General features: G+C 37.7%; 1 protein-coding gene across 1 annotated transcript; it reads right to left on the bottom strand.

Annotated features, from left to right (window-relative positions):
* Positions 1 to 796: 796 nt before the first annotated feature.
* TMEM182 (transmembrane protein 182) lies at positions 797 to 23,199 on the bottom strand. Its single transcript, XM_042809951.1, has 5 exons — positions 23,059 to 23,199; positions 22,581 to 22,680; positions 21,483 to 21,581; positions 11,590 to 11,727; positions 797 to 1,020 (listed from the first exon to the last, which is right to left on the bottom strand). The coding sequence occupies exons 1-5, from the start codon at positions 23,197 to 23,199 to the stop codon at positions 797 to 799; spliced, it is 702 nt and encodes a 233-aa protein (XP_042665885.1).
* Between the last annotated feature and the right edge of the window lie 632 nt (positions 23,200 to 23,831).

Below are 23,831 nucleotides of genomic sequence, written 5' to 3'. Positions count from 1 at the left end.
GGGAGGAGCCAATCACTCCCAGATTTCAAAAATAGATCAAATACTTGATTAAAATATTAAAGCTATAATTCAAAGTACAGTTTTTGGCATAAGGTTAACTAGTGATTTAGATATGGTGTTTTGGCTTACAAAATCATGCAACAAACATGAATTTCAGAATACACGAGTATACAGCATCAGCAAATCCATACAGAAAGGAGAAATGTAACAGAAGCAGTTAAGCTTTTACACGTACAGACTAGCACCAAATTGCTATTCACTGCAATTGTCTTCTTTCTTGCCCTCTTCCCATGGACTCTTCATGAACAACTGCACTCTATTTTTATAGACTGCAGATGTTTGGTTGCATCAAAGCTAAGGCAGGTAGTGGAAAACAGGAGAGGAGGTAGATTTAATTACTGTGTTTGAACATTTGTTTTCCCTCCATCTTGTACCATTCTCCGCAAGTAGAAGCACATGATCAATACTAAAAGACAAATGCATAAAATGTTGATTTGGCCCATTTCATATTGGGCTTTTGGTTGCAGAATATTTTTGCCTTCTGGTTTGCAAAACTGCAAAAATGCTGCAAATAATACACTGTGGAGAATTATGTGTGTACTTCCTATAGAATTAAAAGGGGTATTAAAGGTGGTTTCTTCCTGTGTTGAGTTTTATGTCCTTTACTGTTAAACAAGTAACAGAAAAAATTCCGTAAGTGTGCCTGCATACTTAGGATTGTCATAACGGTAATGATGCACAAAATTGTGTCATGAAGTTTCATTAGGATTCCTATACTCCGTTTGGCAGTGTATGACTAGTCTGAATTTAAATAAATGGCACGCCCTACCAACAAGAACAGCATGCCTGCTAATAAAGCAAAAAATACTCCTATTGGAGCCAGCATGAAAGACCAGCCATAGCGTACATAAACAGCAAAGTCTGGGCAATCCATTTTTTTCACGTTTGTGTAGTTTTCAAGATCAGCCATCGCCTGGACCCAGATGACATACATCACGACTACCAGTGAAAACAAGACACCTGGAAAAGAAACATCCAGTTTTAACAACAGATTGTGAGACAAATGCTGAGTGCATTTACTGGTTACAGTAATACCTAGAAATCCACCCATGTTTGCAGCCCCTCTGCAAGGCAGTCAGCCACTACTGGGTATTTTTTGCCCTTGGCTTCTTCTAACAAGCTTCTTCATTTCTCTGCCTTGCTTCTGATCTGCAATGAAAGTCACAATGTCGTGGCAAAGGGTACGTTTGGTTTTGGTGTGCAGAGTGTGGCACAGTCATGTTTGAGGATAAAATTCACTGCTTTGAATTCAGAAGCCAGAGAAGGTGGAAGGAGAGAAGGTGGGATGGGGTGACCTGGAAAATAAATTCTACGTATGCTTCCCATATTCTGATATTGTCTCTATCACAGTCTTTTGGATGACATATAAGGGGAAAAACAGTAAGGGATAGGAAATCTTTCTATTCTCATCACCTCTCTACATTTTTGCCTCTTTTTTAATGAGAAGCACTTTGTTTGGAATATTTGGAGTATTCTTATCAAGTAATATGCAGACAAATTCAAATATATTTCTCTCAAAATCTTCCACATTAGAAAAGAAATTGCTGGTATATGAACAAAACCCAATAATAATGAAGTAACCACTATGAAGCAGGTATTAGTATCAACTTCAGAGTGAATACAAGAGTTTCCTGGAATTAATCCACTTAATGATTCACAACCTTCTCCCAGCCACTCCTCTGAAAGGCCTTTGGATTGTATACACATGATAGCAATAAGAGCACATGTCCTTACAAATTTTGCTAATCTCTTTGTTACTATAAACCAGAAGGAGATTTAAGAAGAAAATGCTTTCCAAAGTATCAGTTGCATGCCTAATCTTTTATTTTAGTTTAGAGGAATGTGGACACTTAGGAAAGGCAAGCCTGAAGCACAGATGCTCCAGCAGAAGATTCACTGGAAAGCTGAAGGCACAAGTCCGAATTTTTTGCATGCTCCAGCCTGTACCCACTTGCTCCCTGAGCTTCAGCTGTCGTAGTACATGGAATAGGAGCAGGGCTATCTATTCTAACATTAAAATATTAGGGGCACACCACCTATCTTTTCCTCTGATGACACATATACTTCATTACAACCATAAGGCAACGCAGTACCTCTGGGAACACTTACTGCCAAACCTAAATCTACAGGCTGAAGAGAGCAGAGTACAAGTCTAAGGTGCTTGAGGTCTCTTCCCAGTCCTGTTAAATACTTATTACAATACAGCCCTGAACAAATGTGACACTTGTGACAAAATCCGTAAGTGCACTTTGAAAGTATCCACAAAGAGGCATTTGCCTCCAGATCCACTCATCCAGATATTCTTTCATGGTTCCCATTCCTTATCCCCATCCTGAGATGCTCCCTCATCACTGCCTTTCCCTACCATTACTATCCACTTAATGGGGAGCAATAGGAGTTGCATCAATCTCCCATTTGCTTCAGGCAAAATCAGACAGGTTGGCTTCCACAATTGATGATGGCGATCTGTTGAGATTCTTGTTGTTGCTTTATAGTCAAAATGTAATAAGTTTACATTCTGGATGTCCTGAACATTTGACAGGTGAAAGCTCACAACTCAGTGTTTATGATCATTGTCTTTTGAAGCCCATGAAAAAAATAAGCTGAAGTAGTTAACCTGAGGCATAATCAAAACATGACCGAAAATCCCAAAGGATTTGCAATTTCTAAGAGACTGAAAGAGAAGAGAAAAACTTAAAATAAGAAGGAGGCAGGCACTTTTCCTGTCTATGAAATACAGTAATATATTTCCAGGATTACATTTTTTGCACAGGCTTGAATTCTTGACAAAGTTTAAAAAATAAACAGTAAAGGGAAAAACCCAACCCTCAACACTCAAAGGCATACATTCAATTTTGGAAGCATTTTACCAAGAAAAACAAAATTTTGACAGTATTTAGTGCTACAGTGGTATTAAACATACAACTGTTGAAACAATCATAAGGAGGGATCACCTCAGGGTCAGATGTAAAAAATAAAAAAGTAAATTAAATTGAAGTCAAATTGAGCAGAAGATTTCTGTAACAGAACATGTAACAGATAACATAGGCAACAAAGGCAAATTAGATCCAAACAGAGCTCATAAGTTTTGATGCAAAAAGTGAAAAGATTCTGATCCAACTTCATAAAAGAAATTCTTAGGCATGGAGTTTGTTTAATGTTTCAAAATGTCAACAAAAAAAAAATGTCCCACAAACAACTCAATTATTTGGAAAAATACATTGATAAGATGGAAAAACCCAATCAAACATTGGAATTTATCTCTTCAGATGGCTGTGGCAGTTTCTTTTCAAATGCCCATAGTCTTCAATTTATCCTCTATGCTGGGGCAACGTTAATCCAAACGAATAATAAATACAGAAAGCAATGATGTATATTGCCTTATTATGGCATCAGATAAGTACAAGACTTTGAACATCTGGAACACTTTTGACGTCCAGCATCCTGGGCAGACACAAAGATAAGCAGCCCAGTTAGTATGGAAGGATCAAAACAAAAGTCTTTGAGAGGTGCTTTAATCTCAAAAAGGGCACCCCTCATTCTTCAGGCAGTCTGAAGAAACACCTCAGTGGTTAAACTAGAGCTGACTGTACATAGGTGCAAAATAGCAGGCCAGTGCTGCCAGTGGTATAACAACTTCAGCTAAGCTGAAATCCATCAGGTGATTTCACAGCAAGCTGCTAACACGCGTCTGTGGCAAATTGCTGGGTATGGAAATTTGCTCAAGAAATGTATGTCAAGCAGAGATAAATGTCCTTTAAAAAGAAGAAAAAGGAGTGAAGAATATGTAAACCTTCTTAGTTAATTAGGCACTGAAAGAGTATTTAAGGGCTCTCACTATCTACTAATGGAAGCTAATTAGTAGGTATATTGTTCGGTGTTTTCAAGAAATGTCTTAAGCAAAGGAATCAGGCTGAGTAAAAACTGCCCAAGTCACATTGGCTCCGATAGATTTCATTTGTTACTGCTCATCTTGTCTAATTTTCACAGATTTATGATTCCATGGCAGTTAAGCTCTTATAGGGGAGTTTGCTGAGGCTCCTCTATGTTACAAATGGTTTCCCTTGCAAAAGGGAAACAGAAACATTTTTTCACAAATGGACCCTCCATTTTGTCAGTGTGGTTTTGTTTCCTGAGATGTTAAAGTACATTAGAAGCAGTGGTGAGAACAGGAAAGCAGATCATGTACTTCCATTATCACTAATGCATCTGCTGAAAATGTTTGATGTTTAGGGCCAGGGGCATTGCTTCCTTTCCATCCATTAAGCACTTCAGGTTGTGCTTAAATGTGCCAGTCTCTGACTTGAAGGGTTTTTCCTCCTGGCATCCACACTGATTGCATCAAAACACCCAATTCAAAGGCAAGCTATGAGCTTAAAGAAAGGTTACTATAGTTTGAATATTTAGCTGGTTGTTAGATTCTAAAAGAATTATGTTTCTTTTCAGAAGACATAACTTCACGTCAGTTCGCACTGTCGCATTTTAACAAAACAGATGTTAACTTCAAGAAAAGTTTGAAAGAGAAGTAGTATCAAAAACAGACCATAATTTGTTCAGTGGACTGGGTAGTACATACGATTCAGATACACATAGCATGAGATAGTTTTTGAAGACCACAAGACATTAATTGGGACATTAATTATGAACTGTAATAGGCATGTCAATTAGCAGTCACTACTTTATATGCTGACTACAAAAATGCAAAAATGTAGATCAAAAGTAGGGTTTATATCTGTTTTGAGGGGGAAGAGAAGAGAGCCATAGAAAAAAAACAACCCGAGATTCAGAGGTTTTAAATATTCAGGTACTATTCTGGCTTTCAAAGGAGATTTGCTTCTCAAAGCCAGCTCAGATTTGCTTAACACATAACACAGGTATTTATAATAAGCATCCTTCTTTTGTCTATCCATCCTGCAACCTTGTACATATATCTACACTACTTCTGCAATGCTGTGCTTTTGTTATTCATACTAGAATCATAGAAATGTTTGAGTTGGAAGGGACGCTTAAAGGTCATTGAGTCCAACTCCCTTGCAATGGACAGGGACACCTACACCTAGATCAGGTGCTCAGATCCCCATCTAGACTTTGAGAGACCTTGAGGGATGGGGCATCCACCACCTCTCTGGGCAGCCTGTTTCAGTGCCTCACTACCCTTATTATAAAATGCTTCTTCTTTATATCCAGTCTAAGTCTCCCCTCTTTTATTTTGAAACCGTTTCCCCTTATCCTATCACAACAGACCCTGCTAAAAAGAGACTATCCCTCTTCTTTCTTATAGCTCCCATTTAGATAATGAAAGACTACTATCAAGTGTCTCTGGGGCCTTCTGTTCTCAAGGCTGAACAGCCTCAGCAGTCTCATTCTTTTCTCACAGAAGAGGTGTTCCATCCCTTGGATCATTTTTGTGGCCCTCCTCTGGACGTACTCCCAGCTCTGTGTCTCTCCTGTACTGAGGACTGCATGAGGACACAGTATTCCAGGCGAGGTCCCACCAGTGCAGAGTAGAGGAGCAGGATCACCTCCTTTGCCCTGCTGGCCACACTTCTTTTGATGCAGCCCAGGATAAGGTTGGCTTTCTGGGCTGGTGAATGTACATTCCACTGAAAAGTAGAATGAAAGTGAAAAGTGAAAAGTACATTCACTGGAATGTATTTAAACCAAAGGCATTGTAGTAACAACAAAATCTTGCTGAAAAATAATCTACCATGGTCTGTTTAAGTATTTTAAACTAGCTCGCTGGAAGATCACATAGTCACACAATGGCTGAGTTTGAAGGCACCTCAAGGTGCCTTCAAACCAAGGCCATCTGGCCCAAACCCTGCTCCAGCAAGGCCACCTACAGCAGGGTGCCCAGAGTCCAGGTGGTTCCTGGAGATCTCCAAGGAGAGGATCCCACCACCTCTGGGCAGCCTGTGCCAATGTTCCATTATCTGCAGAGCAAAGAAGTGCTGCCTGGTATTCAGAGAGAGCCTCCTGTGTTCCAGTTTGTGCCCACAGCCTCTTGCCTTGGCACTGGTCACCACTGGGAAGAGACTGGCTCAGTCATCACTGCATCCTCCCTTCAGGTATTTATAGACAATTATGAGATCCCTCTAAGCTTCCTTTTTCTGCCTGCCTCAATATATGTATAGAGAAATCAATATTTTTGAAGAAAAATCATGTATTGCTAAAAGTAGAAAAATAATCTATTTCTTTACATCATCCCCAATCACAAGATTTGGACTGAACATCACTGAAATGCTAGTAACTCGCAAACATCAGCCATGCCTATGCAAAACTAAGGAGAGATCAGAGTTAGACTCCTTCCTGCTGGAGAGTATTTTCTTACATAAAGTTTATGCTGCTTGTGGAAGACAACAGGGAGAAACCTTTTATTTATATAACTACTGCTATTCCATCCTTCCTCTGTATCCACAAGTTTCCTTCACCAGTTTGTCTCTTTCCTTCAGAATATTAGTCATGCCAACAGGAGTTGAGTAAGCATCCATTTCAACTTTAATAAGGGATGCCTGCTCATTATGAAGGAGAATATGCTAACATTAGTATATATATTTATTCTGGGAAATCTATCCCTACACTTTTGCACATGCTATCATGAATGTCATGAACTCACATAGCCAACTTCTCAGGCAAAACTGCTGAAATTAAACAAAAAAAGAACCAAAAAACCCAACAACCTCAATTTCAAAAAAAGCAGATATTTTTAGGAACAATGTGTACTATGATGTATTTCTACATTTTCAGCATTTAGACCTTTTCCATAGCATGCAGCTGTCCATTTGCCCTTGGCTTCTAGTGACTATAAAATAAAACAGCAGTTGCATGACTCAGGAATGATGGGGAAAATTATTCCTAGAACGTGAAGTATGTCTGAGAGAGATTAAGACAAGTAAATACTTCCCTCCTCCTCCCTTTTTTTTTCCTTCCATTTTGCATTTTTTTAAAGAACACATATGTTTGATACACAGCTCTGTGCAGTGTGATAAGACACGGACTTCTCTGAGGTCACTCATTTCTGTCTTTAGCTTTTATTCTTTTGAATTTGTTTCAAACCAATACTTTTGCATATTGCAGAAGAAAAAGAATACAGAACCTTTAGAAATGTTTATGAATTCAAGAAGCAGTTTGCTGGCCTTTACTACTTATTCTTCCCACGTAGAAATGCCTTTCACTTGTCAATGGTGAATGGCTGTTTATGGCATGAATCTTTTACTATGCAGACGCAAAGACAACAGGTGCTAGAAAGAATGATGTGAGTTTTAACTTCTGCCTAGAAGTTTAGAACTCTCATTTGAGGAAAACTTGCACAACTATGTGTATGTATATATATTTCAATTAATTTTTTGTCCCTGTCCTTATTATAGATCCACTTATTCTGGCCTCTTGTGACCTTTATTTGAAAAGTACTGTTTACATTCCACTCCAAAGTATATGCCAGGGATCCCACTTTAGAATTATGGGAATTGGCACATATGTCTGAAGACAGATTTTGTCCGCATCTAGTAGCTAAGATTGAAGGCTTTTTTCTCTTTTGGCAGGAAGCAGAAATTTGTAATCTTCACAGGGGTGTGATTCTCTAATGTTCTATGCACACCCTGAGGTCTTGCTTTCTTACCAGTACAACAGGAAAGCTCTAACCGCCATCCAGACATCTTGCAAGAACAGCCCTAGAATAATCTGGATTTTACTGAGAACTGCTCTTAGTAATAATGTTATAGCAACTTTCTTGTCTTATGGTATTTGAAGAAACCATAGGGCTTCTTAAGTTTGCACTACTTTAGCGGCTTTTGCTTCATCCTTTGATGTTGAAGATATGGAAATGAGGTTGCAAAGAGACAGCTCGAGTCATTGACTGTGGTACTGTTGAACTAATATGTGCTTTTTTTCCCCCTGGCATAGCATATGTTCCATGTGCAAGCTCAGATGAAATTTGAAAGCTTAACATGGAAAGCTGCTAGTCAATAAGCTGCCACAAATACTAATTGTGTGTTTCTTCATTTAGTAGTTCAGAAGCACTGCTCAATAAAAGAACCTTGAAGATTTTCTTAAAGATTGAGGTGATCAAAAAGCAGTTCTGTGACTCTGCCACAGATCAGGCAGGAGAATTTCTCTCTGAGTAGTTGTTCACCTTTTCTGAAGCCAAGATCTATGACACTGGAACAAAAGCTTCAGAGATTGCTTTGTTTTGGAGTATAACCCCCTTGTAGCTCATCTACGTGGGAACCAGTGACACTGGCAGTGAGACCTTCAGTCCTCAAGTGTGTTCCTAGAGAGCACCAACAGTGAGAGGTAAGAGCATAGGAGCCAGAATTTCAGGGGAACTGACTTCAGCCTGTTCAGGGAATTGGTAGACAGGATCCTAAGGGAGATTATTTTGAGGGGCAAAGGCTACCTTGAAGGACAGAGGATCCTAAAGAACTGGCTGTTGCTCATTGGCAATTTCCTTGAAGCACGAGAATGATCCCTATCAGTGTGCAAGATTTTAAGCAGGGTCCAGCAAAAAGGAAAGTCAGGCTCATATAGAGCCACACATAATAAAAGTACCATCAGCAGCTCTCAAAGTACTACTATTGCCCTTTACTCAGCACTTGTGACAGCATACCTGGAACACTGTGTCCAGTTTGAAACTCACCCTTGAAAGAGTGATACTGTTAAACTGATGACTACCAAAATGGCTGTTAGGGGGATGGAGGACAAGAGGCTCATCTAGCAAGTTTTAATCTAAGGAAGAAAACAGTCTTTATCTTTCTAAATGGAGGTATAGAGAAAATAGGAAATAAAGTCTTCAGAGAAGAGCACAGTGAAAGGATTAGACATAATGGTTACAATTTGCAGCAAGGAAAATGTCAGGTGAACACATGGAAAAAAATCACAAACAAACTGGACAAAGTAGGACAAGTACTCAAAGATGTTGTGTTTTCAATTAGTGGATATTTTCAAAACTTGACTAGATAAGGCTCTGTGCTGCCTTATTTTTGAAGCCAGCTCTGTTGAGAATGGGAAATGAAATGTGATTGCCGTAAGAGGTTTTTTACAACTGAAATTTATTCTATGTCATTCAGGATCTCTGCTTAGGCTCTCTTCCACAGGCTCTGTCAAGTGTTTTGTAAGGCAAATCATTCTTCTTTAGCAGAAATCAGGTGAATTGTCTGTACCCATTTTGTCAATTAAGATTGCAAAAGGATACAAATACTTCAGTCCAGTAGTAGCTATTAAAATTGCTTCATCTTGTATTCTTCTTTAAGGACACACAAAAGTAAGAATGTGAACAATCTTCCTATCTTCTGCTTTCAGACTTTCACAGAAAAAAACTATGGTGACTAACTTCCTTCTCAATAGCCTACTTCCAGTATAACTGCTAATCGCACTTTGGCAGCAAGTTATGGACATGTCTTAGACACCTTGGTTATGTGAGTATGCTGACTTGTGAGAAGAGCTGAGAGCATCAAACTTTTGGGTATGATTTTGTAGATGTTCTGAAGTTTTGAATAGGATAATGATATTTAGGTAAGTACATTTCCCAAGCATCTCTGTCCTACTGGTATGATGGAGCAGATGCAGAAGAGCTGTCAGGATCTCTATCTCCACATCCAAGCTAAAATATCTTGTGCTAGCCTAATGGGTCCTGTACTCTGTTGTCACCACTTTCTTTTGGGAAATCATAGCAGAATTTTACTAAATGCTCTTGCTTTTCAACAAGAAAAACAGTAATATCTTAAATAAAACAGCTCTGCTCAATGAAGCTGGTAAAGGGACTAGAAAACAAGGCTTATGAGGAGCAGCTGTCATCTCATTGCTCTACAACTACATGAAAGGAAGTTTCAACAAGGAGGGTGTTGGTTTCTTTTCTCAGATAACAAGTGATAGAATAAGTTATGCCAGCAGAAATTTAGATTGAACATTAAGCAAACTTTCTTCACAGGGAGCTTGGTAAAGCATTGGAACATGCTGCCCAAAAGTGTGGAGTCTGCATCCCTGGAGGGATTGAAGAGATGTGTGGTTGTGGCAGTAAGTGACAAGGTTTAGTGACGGGGCTTGGGTCAGGCAGATTATTTGACTTGGTGATCTTGAAGGTCTTTTCCAACCTAGATGATTCTATGATTCGATAGTATGTTCATCTGAGCCCCCTTCAGAATAGCTTAGCCCCTCCTCCAGGATGAAATTAATTGCCAGCTGGAGAACTTCCTAGCTAAAGTTTTGACTTTTAATGACTATTGTTATTGCCTTCAGCAGGCCTTAGGGAAGCCAAGGGTGACTAGCCTAGACTTGTGGGATCTAACTTGCTTAAACTAGGGCAGACTAACTGACCCAGAGTGGAGAAAGCACACTTCACTTCAGAGGTCTCCTTGCTAGTTCCTGGTGTCCTACCATTTCCTCCCTTATAGTCTCTAACACTTTCTAGAGACAGCAGAAATTTTCATAGATTAAAAATGTAGCAAATGAGCAGGACTTACAAGAGCTTTTAATTAGCAAATCAGTGAACAAAAGTAATGAAATACCTTAGAATTTCCAACAGATCATGAATATTTTTACATGTGTTTTAAAAGTGCGGAAGAGTAATTCCCAAAGGAGCAAATGCAAATATTCCAGAGTTTTTTCAGCAACAATATTATAAAACACTTCACATTTCACTGAAAGTGTTTTAAGAGGAAATTACAATCTTATCAGCATGTGTATGCAGATATGCAATATGAAGAAGGTAAGCAGGTTAGTAGGTCAATAATGGAATTAGAAATAGAGTTCAAGCCTTTTGATCTTGGCGTGAGTGTTCTGCCCCACAACACCCAGATGCATACAAACTAGGATAATGATGAGCACATACTGTCGTTTATATCCTAAAAAACTATTGTCTTTTACATCTTTCCAGACTTGTCAAAGTTAACAGAACAGTGACCCAGAAAACTGGCCGTATCAGCTCAATCTTGGGAGGATGCTACAAATTATGTGTGGGTTATGAGGAAAGAGAAAATTCAGTTATTTACTGAATATTCCGAATTTACTGAATTCTGTATTTCATTCACAGAAGTTTAGAGCTCCCACTTACTCATATTTGACAACTATTTTGTGTACTCCAGTCACATATAAAACACGTCTCCTATACTTGTCATGTGAATATGCTGTGTCTTTCAGCTTCTTTAGAATCTCCCATTACCACCTTCACTGTCTTTGTGTCCCTGACTGAAAAAAGCTCCTTAGCAGAAGTCCTTGAGAATCCTACAAGGCTGTATCCCTAAAGATACATGCCTTTTCCTGCTCAGTAAGTAGATTGAAAATGCAGTGATTCCATGAATGGTCCTATACTTCTTAATTTTTTATTGTAATCAAAAGGTAGCTTTCTGAATGGCTTCAGATAACAGTAGAAAGAATTGCACCCTGGGCAGATGCTCCTCAAGTCAAAGCACAGAGGCACAAATTTCTTTTTTTTTTTAAACTATGATTGTATAATTTTTGTTACAGAAAATGGGGAGAAATACCTCATCCTTTCTATTCTAATGCCTTAATTGATGGAGCAAACAATATACTCACCAGCAATAATGTAAAAACCTCCTCCTACTTTGTACAGAATGTGGCTGGCAAAAGGAGCTGCACAGATGATCAGAAAACTAGCCATCACAATAGTGATCACTCCCAGGAGCATAAGAACTGTCCAGAAACCTCGATAAACTGGAAAAAAAGAAAGAAAAAGAATGCATATCACACTTATTTAGAACTTAAACAAGTTATGTATTTTGCTAATAAAGATTTTTCTTTTCCACTCTTCCACTTACTGACAAACCAAACATTCATTCCATTGTGCATGTGCATTATGTGTCACATGGATCAAAGGAGATTCAGAATCCAGTTCCTATCTGGTGATCATGGAAAATAGGGTTTAAGTTACCTCAAATGAAGTCCAGCTGCTTATCATTTAGACAGTGACTTGAAAAACAGTAACTTGACAAAATTTATGATATTTAGAAAATGGTGCACTGAAGTTGCAGCAAAGATTCTTTGGGAGAAATGATTGGACTGGCTGGATCTAATTGTTTTACCAAAATTGACTGGGAGAAACAGAGAACTGTAACATTATGACTTTCTCAGTGCTCAGTTCCTATCACCAAAAGCAATCTGTAAGTTCTCTATAACTTTCAAGTACATCGTTCTTATTAGTTTATATACAACAAAAGGAAATCTAAAGCAGGAAAGAAGAGAAACCTTAGAAACTTTAGAAAAAAAAATAACTTGAAAAACAATTTTTAAACCAGGCTGTTTCCACTCTAAAGTTCTTTTTATTTTATTAGAATTTGATGTTTCAGAAGTCCCTGCTAGACAGTGCCAAGCAGTGCTTAATTAATGGATGCAGCTGGTGATAAATGAGCCGAGAGTTTTGTGACATACTCTGGCCAAAAGAGTCTTTCTAACAACTATTTTTTAGCTGCTTAATTGCACATCCATTTAACAAAGTCATCATTTTACAAATGCTACAAGACTGACATAAATTTCTCCCATGAATTTAAAAATTGGTACATTAACAGAACCCATTAGTAAAATTATGAGTTGCAAAGATCTCCATCGTCAGTTCAGAAAATCTTGAAGCACTGACAATTCAGTCAGTGAAAAACATTTCCACCCAACTGAGGGAAAGCGCATAAGCCAGCTGGCACGTCAGAAAAAGTGAGTCACAAAAGAAACTGCCACTTATCATTTGACAGCACCTACTTACTGTTATAGCAAAACACAACTAAGTAACTATTATACTGGTTCATATCCTGAAAGTTTCAAATCCATCCTGCCTGCTAAAGCCAGCTTCTGGAATAATTCAGGTTTGCTCTCATCTGAAATCTGAAGGTGAACTACATGTTATCAGCTTGTGCTTCCCATCAATATGTTTCAAAAATCTACAGTTTTCAACTTGACCAGCTTAACTCATGTTAAAATACACATCATCTTGCTTATCTCAGCCTTATACATGTATGTGCTAGTTAGATCACATTCACCACATCACATTAGCCACACTTTTAAAATAACGCCCTTTTTAATCCAGGCAAAGACTCAGAGACATAATTTTCCGCCACACTGATCTGCAGATTTGGGCATAGGGAAGATGAATGTGTCTGAAATTAGTTGGCAGAGGAATAAAACTGTTTTTTTGGTTCATATCCAATACACGGCTTCCTTCTATGTAAACAAATAAATAAATAGTAGGTGAGAAGTAAGGCTCTGGTTCAGCTAAGCAGTTAAGTGTGTGTTATGCTTTAAGTACTCAAATTCTTAGGGGATTTAGGAACCTGTTTAAAGTTAAACACATAGTTTAATGATTCACTTGATGCAAATGGACAGTGAATGGAGGCTAGAGAAAGTAAATCTCCTAAGTCCTTCAGTCTTGGGTCTTTGAAGCAATTTCATATTATTTTACTCACGGGGCTACTTTGTTAAGCTCCATTGCAGTCCCCAAGTCCATGGGACATTACTTCCTCATTTAAAACCTAATACTGCTAAATCAGCCTATAACCACCCAACTATTTTACATGGATGGCCCAAGGTACTTCAAAGTCATGCTACATAACAGGGCACATTGGCCAAAATGAACTTTGAAAGGGCTTCCTTCAATATCATTATGGTCACTCGCTGAAGTTATACAGCAGTGTTTCTAGAGATGGAAGAGGACATAAGCTTCTACAGCATAATGAAATCAGTGTGCAGTTTCATTATCTGCTCCTGACATAAGCTTTTAGTGAAATTTTACCAGAAAAGCTTGATTTGCTCAAATATTCCTGAAAAATAAACACAAAAGGAGTACAAATATAATTGATGGAAAAATGTTTAAACCTCTTTGTGACTATAGAAGAGATAAGCAGTTTCTCTGCTTGGACAGAATAACTATTTTATGCATTATAAGTGAAATACTGATTTGACCTAGCTATCTTCTGGCATAACCTTCCATTATATTCCTCTATAAATAATTATTTTCTCTAGAGAACTGTGGGGGTATTCTGACAATCCTAACAGTTGTTTATCCAGCAATCTATCATTAAACATCAATTAGAATATAAAGAAGATAGGTAAAAAATCTGCAGAGTTCCCTAATCTATCTTTTTATGCAAAATCCTACCCCCACAATCTACAAGACATTAAGATCCTTTGTGGCACAAGTCCAAGGAAACATCTTAAGAGACCCTGGAGTGTGTCCAGAGAAGGGCAGTGAAGCTGTGAGGAGTCTGGAGCAGTAATCTTATTGGGAGAGGCTGAGAGAACTGGAATTGTTCAGTCTGGAGAAGAGGAGGTTCATGGGAGACCTTATTGCTCTCTACAACTGCCTGAAAGGAGGCTAAGGTGAGGTGGGGTCTTTTCTTCCAGGTAACAGAGAGAGAACAAGAGGTAACGGCCTCAAGTTGTGCCAGGGGAATTTCAGGTGGGATGTTATGAAAAATTTCTTTTCAGAAAGAGTAGTGAGGCACTGAAACAGGCTGCCCAGGGAGGTAGTGGGGACAACATTACTGGAGGTGTTTAAGGAAAGGGTAGGTGTAATTATTAGGGACATGGTTTAGTGAGTAATATTGGTGATAGTGAATGGTTGGACTAGATGATCTGAGAGGTCTTTTCTAACCTTAACGATTCTATGATTTACTAAAGCAGTTAAAAGGCAACCATTTTTTTGCAAAGAAGACTTCACTTTCTTCATATTCAGACAATTTTTGCTTAGACCAGTTTCCCACCTTCTCTGTTTACATGAGCAATTCCCATGGGGCTAATAAGTCAAAATTACAGTGTAACCCTATTGCTGTCATTAGTTTAGCTGGCATAAACAGATGAACAAAAAAGAGCTAGTTGAAATAAGCCTACCTAATAATAAACTTTCTAAGTCAATAGCATCACTGCTGTGAGATTGAGGTGAACCATGACAGCTAAAAAGCAACAGAAAATGCTTTTTGAATTATGGTTCTTTAAAGCCTCTGAAAAGGAATGATACTGTGATCCAAGCAGTCTGCTTTAATGAATAGTTGTTCAGTACACCCATATAAGGTGTTAAGAGAAGTCTGCATATTTCAAGTATTGCTGAAGTAGTTCATAAGACTGCCCATTTTCTGGCCAGACAACAAGGAATTCACCTCTGCAAAAGGTAGTAGGCACTAAGTAAATTTTCTTCACAGGTATGTCAGAATTATCTACCTCAATTAGGTATATTATTCCAAGTATTTCCTGCAGTGGAAGAAATAAAGTATAAGCGTTACCACACAGTCTGTAATAAACGTATTTGCAGTGTTAACCCTAGGTATCATTGCTCTAGAGTGCTAAACAGAGAGATGTATAACTTGTCTTGGTAAGCTGTTCCTTCATCAGGGTACAACATTTGTCTTGGTAGTGACAGGCAGGCCTAAAAATAAGACAGTACTTAGAGGACAACAGGAGTACAGCTGGTATGTTTGTCTTTGAGCTCTGCACCTTCAACCTATATGCTGCAGGAATAGCACAGCTGCAATATATTCCTCCAAAATTGCATGACCTGTAATTCTGCCTTGCTACTGCTTTTCTCCAAAAACATCCTAAGTCAGATTCTTCAAGAGACTTCTGCATCATTTGAAAAGTAGCCATAGTATTGGGTTTTGAGCAAGGGAGTGGATTATGGAGAAATAGTTTAGTTATGAAAAAGCTCCTTTTGTGGATTCCAGATCCACAATAAACTCAAGCCACAGTTTCATGTTTTAAGATGTTACTGGTGCATGATGTGAAAAAGAAGCAATAGTGCATTTGAGAAATTACACAGTCATGCCACCTAAAAGGCATGATAGTTTTTATGTGGTTGCAATGCGCTCCTCAGAAGTTACATAGTCAGCTATTCAGGATCAAGCTTAGCCCATAACACCACGTGGCACACATCTACTTACTACTAGAGACACTGATATCAACCTCACAGATATTTATCACATATTTTATTGCCCTTGCTGGCTTCAGGAGTTTCAAAATCTCAACAATGGAAAGGACTTGGCCCAACATTCTATGACCAAGAACTAAATCAAAACAACAACAAAAAAAATCTGTTTAATATTGAACGCACTACAAAGCTGAAAGTCTTTTTGAAGACTGTTTGTGTGAGTACAGTGCTTCATTGCTAATAACAGTTAAAATGACTTGGAGAACTTGCCAAAAATTTTTACCAATAAATTTAAGTCCTAAAGTGAACCTTTCCTGTGATTTGACTATACAGAGTATTTTAGAACATGCTTACTATTTAGTGTAAGACATATCAAAGTACTTTTGACAACAGGCATCAAAACGCCACCCACAGTATAAAGTACAATGAAAGGTAAGTGCCTGAGCTGCTCTAAATCAGAAGCATCTTCTCTGCAGATAAACCACTGTAAACAACATCACAGCTCCCATCAGAAGCGTGAGGCAACACAGTAAACCTTGTGAAACTGTTCCAGTTTCACTAAGTATCCTTTACTATGCCACAGTAGTAATAATCCTTTTTTTTTTTTTTCAAATAACCTTAACAGTAAAACAAATACAGTATTTGTAGTATGAATATATTGCTTTTTTAAACACTTCCTGCTTCATTACTGCTTAGTGGCTGGGGAGTTCTCCCTCAGTAAATGTACTGTGCTACAATTTCTCATGAACAATTATATGACCATCTTACATAACAGCATTTTTTCCCCTAAAAATAGGCTACTTCTAGCATTTCACTAAACAATTATTATTTTCAGATTTCATTGCTGATATTTCCTAGATTACATTAGGTTAGTTTTAGCCCAGTAACAAACATGCCATTAAATTTGATAACACTATTATAGATGCAATAGTTGCTGAACCACAATTTCTCTTCAGTTCTGCAAACATTCTGCATTGCATATCATAGAATCACAGAATCACAGAATCACAGAATCACCCGGGTTGGAAGGGACCTCAAGGATCATGTAGTTCCAACCCCCCTGCCTAGCAGGGCCACCAAACACACAGATTCAGATCAGGTTGCCCAGGACCCCGTCCAACCTGGCCTTAAACACATCCAAGGACGGGGCATCCACAACCTCCCTGGGCAGCCCGTTCCAGGGCCTAACCACTCTCCTTGTATAGAACTTCCCCCTAACATCCAACCTAAATCTTCCCTCCTTCAACTTCGATCCATTTCCCCTAGTCCTGCTGTTGTCAGCCCTTTTGAAGAGTTTACTCCCCTCCTGGGTGTAGGTTCCCTTCAGGTATTGATAGGCTGCAATGAGGTCACCCCGCAGCCTTCTCTTCTCCAGGCTGAACAAGCCCAACTCCCTCAGCCTGTCCTCATAGGGGAGGTGCTCCAGCCCCCTGATCATCTTAGTCGCCCTCCTCTGGACCCTTTCCAAAATCTCAATGTCTTTCTTGTACTGAGGGCTCCACACCTGGACACAGTACTCCAGATGGGGCCTCACAAGAGCCGAGTAGAGAGGGACAATCACCTCCCTGTCCCTGCTGACCACCCCTCTCCTGATGGAGCCCAGGATCCCATTTGCCTTTCGAGCTGCCAGAGCGCACTGCTGGCTCATGTTCAGTCTCTCGTCCATCAGGACCCCCAGGCACTACTTCAACACTGGCAATGTGCCCAAGACTGGACTAAATAAGATATAAAGGCAAGGAAAAATGTACTAGCAGCTACAGATCGGAGTATTAAACTGAAGTGCCAGAGCACTCCATTAAATGGCTCCAAATGTAGCTTCAGGCGGCACTGAGGCAATTTACAAAGTTAAGAAACTACTGTTTACTTCCAAATAAACTTCGGAAAAAAACCACCCCTCAAAAATAAAATCAATGATCTGAGGAAGTGCTAGATCTTGCACCTCTTTTTCTTAGAAATTATCACACTTTAGACAAACAGGACTACTTGTATGAGTAAGGACTTCAAACATTTTTCAAAACAGTTTTAGTATTGTCTGGTAGTACAAGAGATTTTTTATAAAAGTGTGAGAGCCTTGAATGTCACTGTTAAGTAAACCAGTGATGTGATACCATTAATTAACTTAGCTTGCAATGAATTTTTATTTAAGCACTATACTATTATGTTTTCAAAATAGCATGATGGGATAACTGATCTAATTATGATTATACATATGTGTATGTTTTTTATAGGTATATTTTAGAATAATATATTTCAAATAAAATAAATAAAAGATCACTACTCCTGTACTTTCACTGTATGGTCTAACTTTTTTTTTTTTATTTATAGCTTTCAGTCTGTTTCACTTACGTTTGTGAATCATCATAGAAATGAATTTGCTGGTGACACAATGAAGTGCTGTCTGACTGCTTAATAGCTGCACACTGGCATGGCTGTCACCATAAACCATTGTAACATCACAGAAAGCCACTGGAGACAGGATTCCCCTGGCTTCACTTAGATTCCTATTTCAGGTTAAGACAAATGGCATTGACTGCAAATTTCTTTAAGTCCATTAACTGTAAATGATGGCTAGCACAGCTATTGATTGAAGCTTACACTGCAGGTAGGTAAAGTCCTCCTCTCTCCACCATAATACTTAACAAAACTAGAGCATGAATAAAGCCATAATAATTGAGATTAAGATACAGAAAACTGCAATTTCAAATAAGTCTTTTCTAACCCTTCCAAGCAGATCATGCATATGACAGTAATGGTGAAATGAAACCTGAGACATTAAAATACGCATTTGAATAAGACTGTAACTCTTGGCACCAAGAGCTCATAGTCTAAGTCTCCTCACCAGCTTGAACCAAGCCTTTTGAGTAAAGCATACTAAAACTTTAGACTTTGAGATCTTCCGTGTTTGAGTCTTTTGGAATATGTCACATACACACCTTAAAACCAATATATGAAAGGATGTAAATAAGTTAAGAGAGGATAGATTTATCTTCTTTTTAATTATATCTTAGAAAAAAAATATCTGAGCCAAACTGCTACTGATACTAAAGCCAAAGGAATTATTGCAATAGAGAACTTGGTCCGCTCATTCCAGTCAAAATTCATCCAAGATTTCATGGTTCCTCAGGAAACTTATGTTTGCCTGAGCTATTTTAACTGAATGGTAACATAGCATTCCAGCTACAAACTGTGCTTCTATTTGCACTGGGGGCTTCAATTAAAGCCAATTTGCTCTGATAAGGCCCCACTGCCTCTTAAGCCAAACTGTCTATAAAAGAATTCACATGCCTTTACTTGCTGAGAAAGTTCTCTTAACAGAAGGCTTGAGGTTTTAGGAAAATTGTGTTGTACATACACGTTTGATTTCTCTAATGAAATTTAAAGCTTTTTATTCAGCTGTTTATCTTTCAGCAAATTGAATGTTTTTCAGATGACAGCATATTTCTTCTTATACACTCCTAATAAAAATAAAACTTGAGGATCTCTCTAAAAACAAAGTGAAAAATCATTCTGAAGCAGTGTGTGGTAGACCTTTTTTATCCCCAAAAGTGAACATTTTGACAAAACTCTTATCCACAAAAATGGAAATATTCTATCAAGGTACAGTAGCAGAACCAAAAAAAAAAAAAAAAAAAAAAGGAACAATAACCCCAATTTCTTGGTAGTGCCCTTTCATTCTGTGCTTTTTTATTCTTTTATTGAGATATTCTCATATCTAATATGAGAATATTAGATTCAGCCATGTGGATGTACAAATAGTTGACAAACTATTTTTCTGCACGAAGTCAAATGGAGAGTCTTCACCGCTATCTTTTACAGAAAAGCATTTCCTTCACTGTGAATCAAGAAGGCAATAACTCTCAGTACTTCTTAATTTACTAATTGTAGATTCTGTGAGGTTTTAAAAAGCCGAATATGATGGGCAGGCCTGTCAAAGTACACTAAAAGGAAACTGAGTGTTTGTACTAATAGAAGAGATGATGATATAACTTTCTTAATAAAAAGTTGTGAAAGATTCTTAAGCAAGTATACCTGCTCTGGTAAATAATTCCGTTTGGATGCTGAAAATGAACTGGAGGCACAAAAAAAAACTCTCTAGTTTTAATGAGATCCAAAGCAATCCAACTGTATCTATTTATACAGCAGGAATGGCTCTGAATATTCTCTACCTGTGCCAGTATCTATAGTACAGTTCTGCCTATTTTTAATCTCCTAATATGAAATATAGATAGGAAAATTATATTTGAGCAGTGTTCTTTTGGCAAATATTAACTGAAATTAATTAAACTTTTGATGATATTCCTAGTCCTTTCTTCTTCTTTGTTTGTCCACTTCTATGTAATCATGCAATATGATTTGAAGATCCTTTGTGAATGTATGAGTGCATGGTTGAATACCAACTTTGTCTAGATTATTAGGAGCAGATGGCTCTGTCATTTTCAAATGAAAAGATAAACTGTTCTAGATGTGCTTCAACATTATAGATTAGATCTCTGACTCTGAATGGTAAGGTATGAATTCTTCGTGGACAAACAGTTCATAATTTCTAAAGATTAACACAACTGTTACCAACACAAATTCTTTTCCTTCTCATTTTTGCAGCATAAAAAGTGGATTAGAAAGACACTTCAAAGTTAGCAAAGGTTTAATTACAGCTTCAGATATCACTTAAGTCATTGAGTCAGTAGGCTCAGATACAAGCAGCATTCATATGTCACAGGTTATTTTAAAAATTATATGAAATAACCATCAGAAGCAATAGTCTTAAAAATACATTTGAAAAAAGCCCTTGATCTGATGAAATGTGACCAATTTTTTGAGCTGAGTAGAAAAAACAGAGCTTTCCAGAGCTTTCCTTATGTATTCAAACACAAGGTTTCCAGTGCTCTGTATCTTACATACATATATATATATATATACGTATGTATCTCTGTTACTGCACCAGTTTCTTGGTATTAATATCAGCTTAATATAGTAAATATTTAAAAATACTAGAATTTAATTCACAGAACAACACTTCACAGTAATATAGTGTTAGTTTATATTATTCATGTATGGCACATAATATTCAGTGTCTGTGTCAGTTGAGAGAAACTGGTACCTCCAGCATTCAGTGCAGTATATCTGAGATAGTTGAATAAAATTAGACTGTAACAAGGCCCCTGTCTTCATTACTCATAAGGTAAAAATGCAATATATTTCCACATGTGATTTATTTATTTAACAAGAAACAGTTTAATTGGAATACATGAGAAGAAGTAATTGTTTAAAGCATTCATCCTAAGAAAGATACTTTTTATTTTGAAGAAAAAAAGCATGAAAAGGAAATGTTTCTGCTTATAGAAATTATTTCCATTCTGCCATCATACTTAAAGCTACGCATTCATTTAAGTGCTTTGCTAAATAGTGTCTTAAATATGCATGTTGTAAAAGTCTGAGAAGTACGAAACACCAAAAATGTATTAATTAAACTGAGTGGATAGATAATGCAGTTCTGCACTGAAGCATCTGAATTGTTTTCTTGAAATTATGGGCATTGTATCCATTTGCAGCCAAAAAAAATACTTACTGACTGCAGAGTCATAAGAAGTTGAGTTGTGTTCATCTCGGATATGAGGAAATGGTGAGAGGTAAGCATGTGTGCAAATCTTAGAAGGTGATTGATTGGCTAAAAGAAAAAGAAAGATCATTATTAATATTTTACTACTTTGAGAATTTAATATCCTAAGACTGTTGATAAGCAGAGTTTCATAGGACAAGATTCAGTGTTCCCTCGTAGTAGCTTTGCAGTGGATTTTGCTTTCGTAAGAGACAGCAGCCTTGATCTTCTGCCAGGGATACTCCTTAAAGGGCAGCTCAGATTTGTACTACAGGAACAGTAAAGCAGCCTGGTTGAAGGGAAGGATCTGGTACACTGCAACACATACATACGCTTTTACATGCATATGCATTTTTCTGTTGCGAGAGTTAATTATTTCTTGCTCATTACAGCATATCCAAGCAATGTATTTAGCAAAATATGGGTTACTGAAGTTAAAATTGTATGAAAGCATCTGTTTTTCACTAGGTTTCTTAAAACTCAGCTATAAGGTGAGGGATAACTATATCTCACAGGTTGGGTCAAACACAACAAGGTAAGATTTGCAACCTTTTCTTCATTTGAAATTTTGGTGGCAAATACCATCTTCCAGAATCCTGGCACATATTGAAAGAAAACAGGTCATCCACACATTTAGTAGAGTTTTTTTTTTTCTGAAGGAGTTGTGCCCTACACCATTCTCACATACTCATAGAATCAGCTGGAGAAACTGCAAGCAAAAACTCATGGACTTGTCCTAAGCATGAGGCTCTTTTTCCCTGCTTTATGAAAATGAACAGACCATTTACAACACAGCAAGAGACTGTCTTGATAAAAATGGACTCTCAGTTAAGATGACAGGCTACTACTGAAAGAGTAAGCTGATAGTTAAACATGGAGGATTTTGTCCTGGGATATCCTTTAGTACAGATTTTAAAAGTGTTTGTCACTTTTGAATTTGTTTGAAGATAAAGAACCTGATCACTGAAGAGACCAAATGAAATTCAGTGACTCATGAGAACTAAGAAAAGCTCCACAGCTTTGAGATCCAACTATTGTAGATAACATAAAAAGAAAGGTATTACTTACTGTACCAGAACTTCCACATGCTGGTGTTATGCTCTCTTATATTTCCACTAAACCAGCACCTCCAGAAGAATCCTTCATGATGAAACGTGGCCATCTCAGTCTATGAAAAGTAAAAATAAAAATGAAAGCCTTTATCATACTATTTTTCAAACAGCTGAAAAAATGAAGTTCAAGTGAAATTAAGATATGTAAAAAATAACACCATTACAATGACACACAGCCTGTCTGAAAAGAGGTTAGCTATAGCCTCTCTACACAGTTAAAGTTCACAGTTATAGTGAGAGAATGTCATATTGCAAAAGTAGTATCATAAAAATGTAATGAATTTTAGACTTGATTACAGCTGTTTACAAGAGGTTTTGAAGTAGGCTTAAAAGCCTCCAGAATATCAGTATGAGTATGTTCAAAAATTCATACAAAATTCAATCCCTATGAAACAAATAAATCCAAGAAATTATAAATAAAAATCCATACTAACCCCAACATCCTCAGGTGCTTTTGAACACCTTCCTACTTCTGTAGAAAGAAGCCAATAATCAGTTCCAAATGCCACCAAAAAGAGCAAAACTCCTAGAGCTGCGAATAAACCTCCAAAAAATATTCCCACACTCAGTTTCATTATTGAACTTTAAAAAATAAAATAAAAAAAAAAAAAGCAATTTTTTTTCTAGTTACTTAAGAAAAAAAAAGAAAAGTATTAGGCAAGTGGCTAGAAAGTAGTTTGGAGAGTACGGCTCATATCTGAAGAAGTTTCTCTTTGCTTGATTTTCTGCTGTGTTTCCCAATGCCCTGTGAATTGATTTGTGTCTCCTAATTCGTGTTCCGTGTGGCTGGCTCAAGCCTGACAGATGAAAAGGGCCATCTATTTTAGGACACTGATGGCAGAGCTTCATTCTGTTTCTCTGGCTGGGCGAGGCCAGTCAGAAATAGCTGACCTTCCCCTAACTAATCAAGGATTGACTTGAAATATTATTGCAGCTGGTACATGAACTTCAGTGGAGCTGGAGCTGCAATAGCCTTGTCAGTCCATCCAAAACATGATACAGAGTGCAGAGGTGCAATAAGGGCTTCTAAGATCCAGTACTGGTAGTGAAAGGTTCCCTGGCTACTAGCAGGGAATTAAACACACACATCACTTTGGAAGTTACTAGCAGCCACTTTACTAAATAAAGGCTGAGATTTTTTATGAAACTTTGAAAACATGGTAGCCAAATCACAGAGATGCCTTTGAGAAGTCCTGATCTGGAGGTA

This window comes from Centrocercus urophasianus, unplaced genomic scaffold, assembly GCF_019232065.1.
Source record: "Centrocercus urophasianus isolate 14NV4802_14NV808 unplaced genomic scaffold, USGS_Curo_1.0 seq_12, whole genome shotgun sequence".
Taxonomy (NCBI): domain Eukaryota; kingdom Metazoa; phylum Chordata; class Aves; order Galliformes; family Phasianidae; genus Centrocercus; species Centrocercus urophasianus.
Note: the sequence above shows the minus strand (reverse complement) of the source record. Positions and strands in the feature narration are given on the sequence as shown.